A 13484-nucleotide genomic window follows, 5' to 3' on the forward strand; every position below is an offset into this window, starting at 1 on the left:
CATTGACAAAGAGCATTTAGTGTTAACCCACTCGGACTTTGGAGCCATGGAGCTTCTCAGCTTGCTCTCCAGGCCTCCAAAGAAGCCTTTGACGTCAGTTTTGGGTGTGTTTTTGAGGAGGCGCTCTGCTGCGTCTTTCTTTCCAGACAGCCACACATTTGCCTTGTTGAGGTACGAATCCCGACCACCAAGAGGACCACCAAGCAGCTCTGACGGAGACGGCTGAGACTTCCCTACAGACCACAGTTCAAATGATGTATCACGAAACATTTAAGTAAAAATCAATGAATCAATTCACAGTTTCTGAGGATTTAGGGTTTTGTTTTTGAGAATGAGGAGAAAATCAAAAATATGTGGATACTAAGAAGCCCTCTTTCTATTTACAAGCCTGGTTCACTTTGCAGTGACACACAACAGAGTATTAAAATGCAATCCAGTATCAAATGACTGTAATATTTGGCTCAGTGAGCTGGAAATGAAAACAGTGATTTGGACTGTCGGTTCCAGGAGTAACAACAATGCAGCCAGTTTTCTTAAGATGGGGTTTTTAGGTACAGTCAGATGTGAGTGAAGCTCCTAGGGGAGAAACACATTAGCAGATCAGTCTGCAGACTGATGCTGATGCAAAGCAGAGAATAACAGCGATGCAAAAATAACCCCACGTTTCCTGCTTGCAAAGCACAACGGAGCTTCATCTGTGGTGTTGATGCGAGACAAAAAAAACCACAGGGCCAACTTGAAGTGTTAACTCTGCTCTAGTCAGCACAGATGAGCGATTTCACGCAGTACCAGTCCTCTTATCTTTTCCGTTTAGCTCAAACTGATTTTTCCAAGATCATGTAAAGTCCAACAAAACATAAAAGCGTCTGAAAAACGAGCCCAAGTGGTAGCAGATGTCTTACTGTTGTTCAGGTAAATTGTTGTAGAGTCTCTATGAGTCATTTTAAACTCAAAACAAAATCAAGCAAATCTTTGTTTTTTTCCCATTTTCGTTAGTTCCCAGCGTTTGCATCACTTTTGCTGAACACAGTAACTCATTTGAGCTAAAGGACATTAGTTTAACTATCCTCAATCCTCCTTTATTTCAGAAATTATCCTCCCCAATTTAAGAAATACAATTATTTTTTTCATATGGGACAGATTTTTGACATTGCTTGTAAACACATACTAATAAAGCCCCAAACCCTCAAAATATAAATAAAATGACGTGCCATTATGAGTCTGTTAATTTTTCTACAAAATGATAAAAACATAATTAGCATTTTTTGCTTCCTATCAGATTTTCTTAGCTGTGGAATCTTTAATTAAGCTGTAAGAATGATTAAGAATTGTTGAACTTCTGTTCTTTAGGGCTACATTTTACATTTTCATCTAGTATTTCAAACATATATTTAAATTGTTTTTTTCATTTTGCTGCATTGTTTTACTGTAATTCTTAGTGTTTCCTACTAGTAATCACCTTTAGCTGATCACTGGTACCTTTAGATTTCTATTGAAACCCACTGAGGAAGTGATAAAGACCTAAAAGACAGAGTGCAGTAAAACCACAGAATACCAAACCCTTCAGAAATGAAAGAGAACATGTAGGACAAACACGGTTCACAGACTAAATGAGGCTAAATAAACTGAACAGGAAATCCCAAAGAACACAGTGTCACTGAAGCCTTGACAAGTACACCAGAAAGAAACTCCCACCTCCTCATGTTGTAACTAGGTCATCAAAATAAACAGTCACTGCTCAAAAAGAATTCTAAAACATACAGACATTTAAAAGAATTTAAAATCATGTTTCTCCTCTTTATAGTTGGTCTATGAAACTATATCCTTTAAATACGTTTTGAAAAAAAGTTCCACATTTTAGGCCTTTTTTTGTGCAGGTTCCTCAATAAAAAAATTGACAGCTGTAGAAAATGATCAAACCAAAAAAAATGAAGACTTATATAAAGCCATAATACCAGTTTTTGACCACTCAAAATAAAGATAGGGGTATCTTATCTAAATGTTGAGAAGAAAATCATGTAAGAGGCACTAAATCTAAATGTTTAAAATAAACGGTAAAGCCATGAGATGTGGTTAGGGATTTAAATTGGCGTTCTAATAATTCTATTATTCTTTTTTAGTTGTAATATGTTTGGTTTGAATGACTGAACAATGCACCAGAGAATTTTTGTTATATCAGGGACAGTGATAATCAAGATCCATCTAGACTCTAATCCAAATTCCTTTCCTGTGGCTTCTCCCTACCCCTCCAATTGCAGGGGTATGTGGAGGGGTAGAGTTGTACGAGATTGTTTTTTTTAAGTGCTAACGCTCATGGCGGAGGGATGGTGAGCCTTCTGCCATGAGGGTGTTCCGGGTCGCGCTGTGGTCTGAAGCACAGAAGTTTACATTTAAATGTAAGTAATGACTTTTTGTTTAACATGACCTTTTTAGACAAGAGTTATGAAACCCATGTTTTTATGTAATTTTCTAGCTCTAGCAGCTTCGCACCAACGTAGCTGACCGGTGATTATTGAGGACGTCTTTGAGTGGGAGAAACATCTGAATTCGAAGACACTATTTTTCCATAACGGTCAATTTGGAGGGCTAAATGTCGGGGTAGGGAGAAGCCGTAGAGGTAGGGGAATAATTCGTATTCCCCAACAAAAGTCTCCAACAAAAATAAGAGAGAATACCCCAAACCTTACCGATGTAGTAATACGTGAAGCACATGGTCATGAGATTTTTGGCAGGGCTGTAGTCGTCCAACTGAAAACATCTGTGAAGAGAGATGATCCTGGAATAACTGCAATCCTGAGACTGAATGAATTTAGTGAAGTCCAAACAATTGAAGGTAGGGCTCCTAAAGGATAAATTAAGGTTAGGAGGACTAAGAGGCAAGAACCAGTTCTGACTTCAGGAAGTGCTCATCATTTTCTCTCACTGGGATGCCTGGATGTAACTTCCAGATGAGGAAAAGAAGACACTGATATTATTTTTTTTTCATAAGTCAAACAGGATAGAATAATGAAAGGGTGGCATTCCGCTTTTGAAGTTTGATGACACACCTACTCTTTTATCTGAAGGTTAACTGGGATATTCTTCAAATGCAATAGTAAAGGCCCAGATAATCAGAATTGGGATTCACCCCTGGAGTTTAAGTCATCTCCATGGTAACCATGGGAATCTAACCTGCTCGGATTGGCCTTTTTCCTTAAAGTAGTTTTGTGATATCACGGTTGTCAGATACTTGTGATTACGACACTTGTCTTCCTGTCTTCCTCATTCACTCCAAAAAAAACAATGTCGCATGTACCTGTGGACACTTTCTTCCACATCCAACAGACCAACTTTAAAAGTGCAAAATATTGACAGTGTGGTGTTTAAAAAAGTGACCATCGATGCTGTTCAGAAGAACACATTTCATCCACACCTTGTTGTTGGTTAGTTTAGTATGAGACAACTTTTAGATCAACCCTTTGTTGATCTAGGGGTTTTAGCTAATACCTACATCTAATCCCATCTGAATGTGTAAAGTTCTGCAGAAATCTGCTATAAATCAGCTGTGTGTATGGTAAAACAAGAAAAATAATGTCAGGATTTCAAGCTCATTATAAGACTAAAACAGCACTGATGAAAGTTACCAGTGATCTCCTAGTGAACTACTGTAGAGAATGGACTTGTGTTTGTATTCAATGCTGAATATGACAACATGGATCGTAATATTTGATCACAAAGACTACATGTCATTGGTTTTTTCCCCCCCAAGAACTGCATTTAGCTAGCTTAAATGTATTTTATGAAAATCTCAGTTTTTTTTCTTTATATATATTCATGGTGAATCATCCTCACATAGTTGTTGGTCATGGTGTACCAGAAGGCTCTGTGCTTGGCCCGTTCGCGATTGGTTCTAACATTATTAGCCAGAGCAGCATACAGTTCGGTTGTTATGCTGATGATACTCAACTAAATGTTACAGGCCAGCTGAGTCTCAAATACAACATATTTCAATATTTAAGTGATGAAAAGACTAAACTTTATTGAGTTATTTTGTATGAAAATTATAAATAAAAAAACTTGGGTGATTTCCCTTTAAGATAACTGAAAAAATCCAATCTGTCTCCTTTTCAGTAAAATCAATAGAATGACGATAAAAGATGAAAATACTCACTCAAATAGAACGACAGCAAATGACTGCACCAGCCTATAGAAGGTGCCTTCACTCACGCATTTGGAGTGGCAGCGCTGCAAACAGACAAAAAAAGCTTACCTTTTTGTGTCTACTGTCTGTGTGCACAGTTCCTGGATGAGGAATTGTGGTCATTTGTCATTGCCAAGATCACAGGTGGCCCCGCCATACTTACCTGGGCGGTGACATACTTTGCAAACCACTCCCTGCCTTTTCCATTCTCTCCACTGCACAGCTCTCCAAAACGAGCTTTTTCCTCCTGGTCAAAGTCCTCACTGTGGAAAAAAAGGCCAGAAAAACTCAGCTGGAGCTGTCGGAGTAAAAAGATCTGTTAAAGATTCGGTTTATCTCCAAAAGAACATTTTTTTGCACACTAAGTCAATGCAACTATTAGTCACCATGCAAAGATGCAGGAAATTTGTAAATCATAGCAAAAGTAATCTTTATAATCATTCTTAATCGGTACACTGAAGATTTTATAATAATATTTAGGCTAAATCATTTCAATAAAGCCATCTGCGGGAGAATTTATTGCCCTATAATTACTTATTCACTTAACTGGACAGTTTTTGGCATGGCAAAACAGGGTGCTGGTGTTAAACAGATAATGGAGGAAAAAGCTTGAATGAAACTACAGAACCTGCAAAGCTAAATATAAACCAGGGGTGCTCTGATACTTTTAGTTTTTTTTTTTTTCATTTCTGCTCTTTCATTTAAAGATCAAAACAGGACCACAGGCCTTTTAAGTTACACAACCGATGAAAGATTTTAAAGTTTTCTACAAAATGAATGACCCCAATGACTCACATTTTTACATTTCTATTTCAGTTTCTGAATACAATAAATTATCAGAAGGAAAGAATGTTGATGGGGATGAGACAGAGAGCTCAAAACGGGGAGTTAACACACAGTCCTTTAATCATTCCCTCATTCATTTCCCCAAAGTCTGCTTTCCATTCAGTTGGCTCTAAAATGAAAAGATGTGAAACTGAGTACAATACCTGCTGATAAAAAAAAAAAAAATCTTCAGAAAGGGAAAACCTAAGACAATATGAGAGCCTGGAGTGGAGCTTTATAAGGATTAACAAGACAATGAGATCCTCAGTGGACCTTCTGGTTGCTTAGACATGGAAGTGAACAAAAAGTTTGTATTTTTGCTGTAAAAACTGTGAGCTAGGATTACTTTAGGAGTACTTTTTTGATTGAAACCCTTTGTATCCACACAACATAGTTTCTGAGTTTGGTCTGAATGACATGGAAGCAGAAGGTGCCTGATTAAAAGACGTTTTAAAAATGCGTTGGTCCTTACTTTCCGTTAAAAATCTTTCCCACATAAACCTTCATGAACTGTCTCATCTCCACTGTCTCAGCGGCCGCGTCCTCGCCGCTGTGGGCGGAAGAGGACGAAGACCTCCTGAGGTCCCACTCATGAGAGGGCGGGTCCATGTCGTTCTCACTGTCTGCCGACTCTGTGGCATCGCTACCATTGTCTTCGTCCACTGGGGGGTGGGGGGAGCAGGACTGGGTTGGGGCCATGGGTTCAGGCAGCAACGGCTGCTGATGGACTCCGACGGAAGAGGGTTCAGGGGAGAAGACGTCAGTGTGGCCTTGGTGCTGGCCTGTTTCCACGCTCAGGGACATGACCTTTGAGGGCGGCTCAAAGTCTATCAGGTTGTCCACTGCAACAGCCTCCATGTCAGATGAGCCCCTCTGATGCAGCGGTCTAAAGTCAGCTAAAGCTCAGCAGGAACAGGAGGATTTTGGGGAGAGGTGTCAGGGAGCATCTGGACTGAAGCAGCCACTCCTACATGGTTCTGATCTTGCACAACATTTTCCTGTTTGCGAGCGTTGACCTCGATTTAACTGGACGAATCTGTGAACAAATACAAAATAAAATCACTTTCAGGAAACATAAAGTGAACAGAAGGCTTATGACTTTGGTTCAACTTTATTTATGAGACCCTCCAACATTGTTATTAAAAAAGTTACGAGGTGGTCCTTTGAGTACAAAAGACATGATTGAATCTGAAACACCATAATAAATGCCAAATAGCATTAAAGCAATAAAAAATGAACCACAAACATCTGTACGGTCACAGCTGGTGATGCTCATCTAAAACACTAAAGACGTCTCAACCCTGGATGGATGATCTATGGTGGCGCCTAAAGGCTCCAGAACGGAAAATTAAGCCATAATGACCGAACTTAACTCTGCCCAACCCAAGAAGGATCAGACAAGTAACGAGCTTTGTTGAGTCCTGTCATGGCTCCACCCACCTGCCAATCAAAAACACGCCCCTAATGATGCACAAACTTTACACCCCCACCACAAACCCAGAACTATCATGAGTAGATAATAAAGGAAACATTTATACAAGTTTGACATACGTCATGTCACCAACATGAGAAACGGCTTTCATTCGAAACCTGCTCCCTGTGGTCAGTTGAGGAACTGCAACATTTAATGTTTCTGGCTTTGCTTTAAATCGAGAAGGTTGAAGGTTTAGCAGAGGTTGATGTTAGGTTGATACTTCAGACAAAAATCATACATTTTGTGGTACATGAACCAAATTTGGCATGGTTGTACCTTGGGATCGCCTCTTTCGGAATAGCATGTTTGCTACAAGAAAAATCCCCAAATGGGGGCCATTTGTAAAGATGGCCGCCATTTTTGGCGAATGAACGAATATGGGTCACAGAGACACGGCAGAAAGTGGCTTTTGCAGCAGGATGGACTGAGAGCGTACCAGGATGTGAATGAACCCAGGCATGAAAAAAATGATGCTTTTGTGCTTTTTAAAATAAATAAATCTGATCTCTAAACATCCTCCGTGTCTTCAATGCAATGTGAGACACACACAGACAGAAATGTGAAGATATCTGCTGTAAATCCAACTATTGCTTACATCCGTATTTATAAAGCTAGGAGCTATGTCCGCTAGGTGACGCAGCAATCCGTGTTTATGATTGACTTATGACGTAAGTAGTTACTTCGTTTGCACGAATTGATTAATGCGTGGGAACGGACTATTATTTTGTGGGAACAAGATACTATTTCGATCGCACAACTTAATTATTTCGAGGGAACGAAATAGTATTTCGTGGGAACTGAATATTATTTCGTGCGAACAAGAAATTAATTCGTGGGAACAAGATAATAATCTGTGGGAACGAGATATATTTTACTTTTTTAATGTCAGGACACGGTCCAGGACACGTATTTTTCTGTCCCTTTAAACTGATCCTTATTTGACCCCACAGACTACGGCAGACTGTGGAGGACAAACTACTGGACTCACAGGCTAATGAAACCTATTGGGTTATGACTGGTTCCCCTTATGTTTACCTTTAAACTACAGTGTCTCCTGAACTCAATCACTCTTCACAATTATTTATCTGACACAGCTTTGGCTGGAACAAACTGATGGCCGTTGCTGACTCCCACTCTGGACTTTTCACCTCCCTGTGAGGCTCTCAGAGGAGAAACATCTGTTGATCGCTAACAACCTTCTTCAGCTCCTTCACAGCAGACCAACATTTTAACCCTTTAGTTCTCCATATATTGTTATTACTATATAATAATTCAACAGACATTTAGGTATGAGCATCTTCCATTATGATCCAATTCTACTGACTGAGACAAAACTTCTGACAGGAAAACACACAGTTCAGCCAAAAAGGGGAACGCAGACATGAATATCTCTGCAGATTTTATTAAGTCAGCTCATAAGACATTTTCATGCGAAGACAATTTGTTTTTAAAATTGAAAATTACAAAAATAAAGTAAGATAGAGAGAATATGTGTGTGGTATTTACGGGTAACAAACATTTCCTGATTCCGGGTACGAAGCAGGAAGAAAATAATATTCAGATGTCTGAAATTACACTGAAAGTTACGTGACAATGAGACAAAAGAAAGCAGATCTTATCAGAGAAATGGAAAAGCAGGAACACGGTCATTAAAACACACACACACCGCTCAGAGCACTGCACCGTAGAGATTCAGATTCAGACTTCCTCGTAAGACACAAAACATAAAAATTTTACATTAAAAAAAACCTGTTGTGCTCTCATATTTGGTTCTATTTTTAGACAAACAGAATGGAAATGCAAATTACCCAATAATAAGACATAAACATAGTATAATTTTCAGCAAATTGTTTAAAAAAATGCCTATTCTATACTATCATACACTATTTCCAAAATGGTAAGCTAAAACTAAAGCTTCTTCAGATGAGTAAGTAAAGCAGCTTAAACACAGCAGAACTTTCCAGAATCTTTGTCCCTGAATGTCATAAAGGTTGCAAAGTATGTATGAAATTTTTGACATGTTGAAAAAGTAAAATAAAAAAACTACTTCATGGTGCAAAAAAGGCTTATTTATCTGCTATTTTTCATAGATGTTAAAAAATTCCACAAACACACAGGAGAAATTTGGTTTCATTCAAACGCATTTAAACACAAAAAAAGGCAAAAAATGAAGCACAGGCAAACCTGAATTAAAGAAAAAATGCAAACACAGTGTTCCCTTTTCAATGCAATAATGCATGCTTGTCCTGATTGGCTGCAGACTGTTTTCCATCAATCTCCGCCGTGCCGTGCCTCCTACACAGAATTTGTTCAGTTTGCCCACATAAATCTTTTATCGCAATCAGATCTTTGTTTTTTATTCTTTAAAAGACCCACTCTTGTGTCAGCTTCAGCTTAGTTCCTTATTTAAAAAATGTTCCCAGTGGTCTTTTAAATATGGTGAGACAAGAAAAACAGATGAGAAAAACAAAGATGCACATGGGTTCAGTCATTTGTATGGATGCATCGGATTGGAGCAGAGCAGAGCTTGTGGCCCGTCCAGCGTATTTTCTATGTCACTAATATGATCTTTTTCCAACTGCTTTTTCCCGTCTGCTCCTGATTCACAACAATTTGCGTAAAGAAATACTCAGAAATGCAATTTTTTACTTAGTTTTTGTATTATATGTTCTCCCTCATCAGAATAAGAATGTATTAAAAACACCATTTTTATCTAAGTGGGTTTTTAAACATCGACCTATTTTTCTATAAAGGTTTGAACTTAAACAAGATAGAAAAGTATTAAAATGTTCCTGTCTGTCTGAGAAATGTGTATAAAGTGTGGAGCTAGGGGTTTTACAGCCTTAAAAACATCTGTAATCATACTTTTGCGGGTTGAATTATCTCAGGTTATTTCTGGAACAACCTCCGCGAAGGGAGGACTAAAACAAAGGATCAACCTTTTGAAAAATCCATGAAATAATTAGAAAATGACAAAAGCTGATAGTTTTTTCAGAGATGTAAATATGGTTTTATGTAGAATTCTTTTCAACGGTTTGTCTTTTTTCTGCGGCACTTCTGGTATTCCATACAATCATCCCACAGATTATGCAGAAGTTGTGACACCCCCCCACACACACCTTTATCAGACAATCATGCATGACGGGAGCAGCCCCCCCAGTCAGCAGTGCTCCCTCGCTGATGATGAATGGCGGCAATAAGAACCCCTATTGGTCAAAGACGCCATTAGGATTGACAAGCGCCATCGGCCACTCCTCCTCCTCCACCTCCACCCCCCCAGGTCCTGCACACATCTTTGCCCGCAAAAGCCTGCACTGTTTTTGCTTACGTGGGCTTCCTCCTCTCTATCAACCCACACCCTTTACAAGCCCCCCCCCCCCCCCCCCCCCCCCAATAGCGAGGGTGAAGGATTCAAACACCATGTGCGATTTGAGGAGGAGGCTCTGCACCTCTGGCTGCACCTCCTGCATATTTCCCACTCCTCGTTCGTGTAAAACTGAACAGCACACAAATGAGAGCCGTTATGCAAAATTACCCCAGAGTAGCCCCCACCCACCAAAAATATAACTAAACACACTCAAAAGTACAGCAGAAGAGGCGGGTCTGATGGTGCTCCGCTCACAGCTAATCAGTCTCTGTCACTTCAGAGCCACACTGCAGAAAATTCAAAGCCACAAATCAGCTTTTCCCCGCATGTCTTTGCTGCATTATGGAACCCCAGCTCAGTACATGAGCCCCCCCTCCCCTTCCCGGTCCACTGGTCCACATCCAGGCAGTTTAGCCGCAGGTCGAAATGGGAATCTAAATCGACCTTGGGGCTTCCCTGACCCAGAATCCTTCAGTGAAATTTGAGAGAGAAGGTTTTCGGGCCTCCCAGCAGCATTGAGAGTGGTCTTCAAATGACCTCAGTTATGCATGTTTTATGTTAATACATGGTTATATTGTTTAAGCATATTAAAAGCTGCTGTCAAAAAGCTCAGTCCTTCACAACTGTGCTTTATAGTGAGGAAGAGTATTTTTCTAAGTGACGGATTTCTTTATGACTCTCTTAAGGTAGCCAAATGCCTCGTCATCTAATTAGTGACGCGCATGAATGGATGAACGAGATTCCCACTGTCCCTACCTCCTATCTAGCAAAACCACAGCCAAGGGAAGGGGCTTGGCAGAATCAGCGGGGAAAGAAGACCCTGTTGAGCTTGAAAGTGGGCGGGATCTAAACGCACATTGGCTGATCCCTGGAAATCGACTCGTATTCCTAGATACCCGCTCTGGGGTGTGCCAATCAGAGAGATTACATATTTCTGAGAAATCTGCACGGCTTTGCTGACATTAGAGATCAAATAGAGACAAACAATCTGTATGCTGCAGAAGACTGCTGCAACTTCAATGGATGTAGTTCGGGTGCTGCTGCTTATGTCTGAGTAAAGGAGTAGCCAATCACAAAAGTGTCTCCGCCTTGTCTGGTTTGATTGAAAGACAGACTCATTCTGCTGGAAAAGCTCAACATGAAATAAATTATTCATTCTGAAAAACAGCAATGTGAAATAAAAACAAAGATACTTTGTAAAATGTTGATTTTGAAATCCGAGTTTTCTTAAAAAAAAGCCATAGAATTATAATAATAATCAATGTGATTAAAAGTGAATATTTTAAAATGCTGTTTTAAAATAATGAACGGGGTTTTAAAGCAAAATGAAATATATCGAATAATATAATGGCTAATTTAAAATCTATTTTCAGGTTTTTCACTATTCCATGATCTTTTTATATGTTCATGAGAGATTTATTGTTCGATTTTGTGATTGCACAATGTCATATTTATTTATTTATTTAATTATTTATTTATTTATTTAATTATGAACAGTTTGGGACTCCATAGAAATTGAGCAGTTTTTTTTTTTTTTTTTTAAAGAGTCACACCTGTTAGAAAAAAAACAGTCTGGTGGGTCAAAGCAGGAGTTAACTAAAGACAGAAACGTTTGGTCAGAGAGTGATGCCGACGACTGAAACAGTGTGATAAGCAGAAGTGGGTCCTGGTTCACAATCTCAGCTGAAGTCTGTACAATCTCATTTCATCTGCACACAACAGGCAGCCACAGCTATGAGGAGACTGGGGTCAAAAATGTATTTACGTTTATATTAGTGTTTTTATGATTTTTACTATACTGTCCCAGATTTCCCATCATAACCCTTCATTCAAAAATTGCAGAGCACAAGAGTGGACAAAATGTCGACCCCGCACGGCTAAAAGAATCGTTCCAGCCCGTCAATCTTCGTCCTTTCACAGCCGATAAAGCCAAAAATACAGCAGATACAAGGAGAGCCGGGTGATATGGACAGTGGATGCTGGAAAAGGACGGAGGAAGTTATGCTCCATGTGCAAATTCAAGATAAGCAGTCTGTCAGACAGATGAAGTGCAGGCCCATTAGAGGTCTCTGGACTCATGCAGAATAACACTGATGTATGTGCAGGTTTGGATAAAAAAATGGCCTCAAATGGTGCCCTGTGACAGACTGGCGACGTGTCCAGGGTGTACCCCGCCTTTGCCCAATAGTAGCTGGGCAACTCGACCCCAAAAGCGACTAAGAAAATGGATGGATGACCTCAAATTTGTTTACAGTGTTTATTAGCTTTATTTAAACCAATGTTTGCAAAACCTAAATAAGTTTAATGTGATATGTTGGATAAAAGCAGCTTTACTGTTTGTTACAGGAATTTAGTGGCAAAACAGACTAAACTGGTACCAAAACAGAGCTTTGAGGTACTCCACAGGACAGTGACACACAATGCAAGCAATGATAACCAAAAGTAACTTCACATCCGGCATTTTTCATTTTACAAAAATCTGTGCTTTTCATGTGAGAATTATCATGTGTGCTGCAAGCACTGCAAACGAAAGGACAAAAGCAAAAGGATAACTTAGACTACAATTAAAAAGGTGCCGAATTACACAGGTTTTCCTAATATTTAGGGAAAAGTGTGGCCTTCCCTTTTTCTGCTTTTTATATTTGCCAGAATGGTAAAATACGTTAAACCTCAGAGTTTGTAATGGGAGTTCGGTTGACGGCATCAGCGCGCCTCCTCCGCGCACTTGACAGCTGCTGGAGGAAGCTGCTCTGAGCAAACACGGACGGGGCTGACGCTTCCTGTAAGCCGAGCTTGATGATCGAAGGCCCGCGGGGATGCCCCCACACCAGCTCGGGGGAGGGGGACACCTCCCCGCAGAGGAAAACACCAAACAGACGAAAGGCAACGGCAACGGGGTTCCGAAAAACCAAAACAGATCCGAGTCTGATCCTTCGCTTTGCCCTCATGATCAGCCATTCAAACCGACACAAACGAGAGGAAACGTCGTGAGTTCGGGAAACCTAACGTTCTGGGTTCAAACTGAATCTTAAATGAATCCGTAACATGAAACCCGAGATTTTACGTACGTGAAACGTGAGAGCTGGAAGGAGAAAGGTGCTGCTACCCGCCGAGCCTCGACAGACGTGACTGAGGTCCTGCTTCAAGTGCGCCTGCGCGAAACACTGCAAACACGACTGCGGGGGGAACCCAATGACGTCAGGAACAAGCTAAGCCAATCAGCGACAAAGCCTCCGAGCTGGGATTTAATCGCACATTTCCTTCATAATAAAGAAAAAAATAATGTTCTATCATTTCAATCCACAGAAAAGAAAGTTATTTTTTATTATTATTACCAGTTACTTTAACACAATTTCGGATATAATGTAGTCTATTCAAACAATATTTACATTTTTCTTTTGTAATGATATTTTGATTACATTCCCCTTTAACATAAATTCCTATAAAACCTTTTATTATTATTTTTTTACATAATAAGATTTGTATTTCAAATTAAACTTGTTAACCACATCAGGTGTGGCAAACAATTGACATAAAATATTATTTCAGAGAAGCTCCAACTCCATAACCCCCCCCCCCCCAGCCTTTTTTATGATGTCCATGCCTAATATCTGCTAGTCTCTAATCTAAACCTTTAC

The 13484-nt window shown here is 39.8% G+C and overlaps 1 protein-coding gene across 4 annotated transcripts in view; it reads right to left on the minus strand.

Moving 5' to 3' along the window:
• kiaa0513 (KIAA0513 ortholog) overlaps nucleotides 1-13447 on the minus strand; it is a 51454-nt gene extending 38007 nt beyond the window's left edge. For all 4 annotated transcript variants that reach the window (XM_020704187.2, XM_020704188.2, XM_011476384.3 and 1 more), the window contains exons 1-6: nucleotides 12915-13447; nucleotides 5478-6041; nucleotides 4344-4443; nucleotides 4151-4224; nucleotides 2688-2758; nucleotides 32-233 (exon numbers count right to left, since the gene is read on the minus strand). In XM_020704187.2, coding sequence (XP_020559846.1) covers nucleotides 32-233; nucleotides 2688-2758; nucleotides 4151-4224; nucleotides 4344-4443; nucleotides 5478-5863 — 833 coding nt within the window. In that variant the 5' untranslated portion in view covers nucleotides 5864-6041; nucleotides 12915-13447. The remainder of the gene's footprint in view (nucleotides 1-31; nucleotides 234-2687; nucleotides 2759-4150; nucleotides 4225-4343; nucleotides 4444-5477; nucleotides 6042-12914) is intronic.
• Between the last annotated feature and the right edge of the window lie 37 nt (nucleotides 13448-13484).

Source organism: Oryzias latipes, chromosome 6, assembly GCF_002234675.1.
Source record: "Oryzias latipes chromosome 6, ASM223467v1".
Taxonomy (NCBI): domain Eukaryota; kingdom Metazoa; phylum Chordata; class Actinopteri; order Beloniformes; family Adrianichthyidae; genus Oryzias; species Oryzias latipes.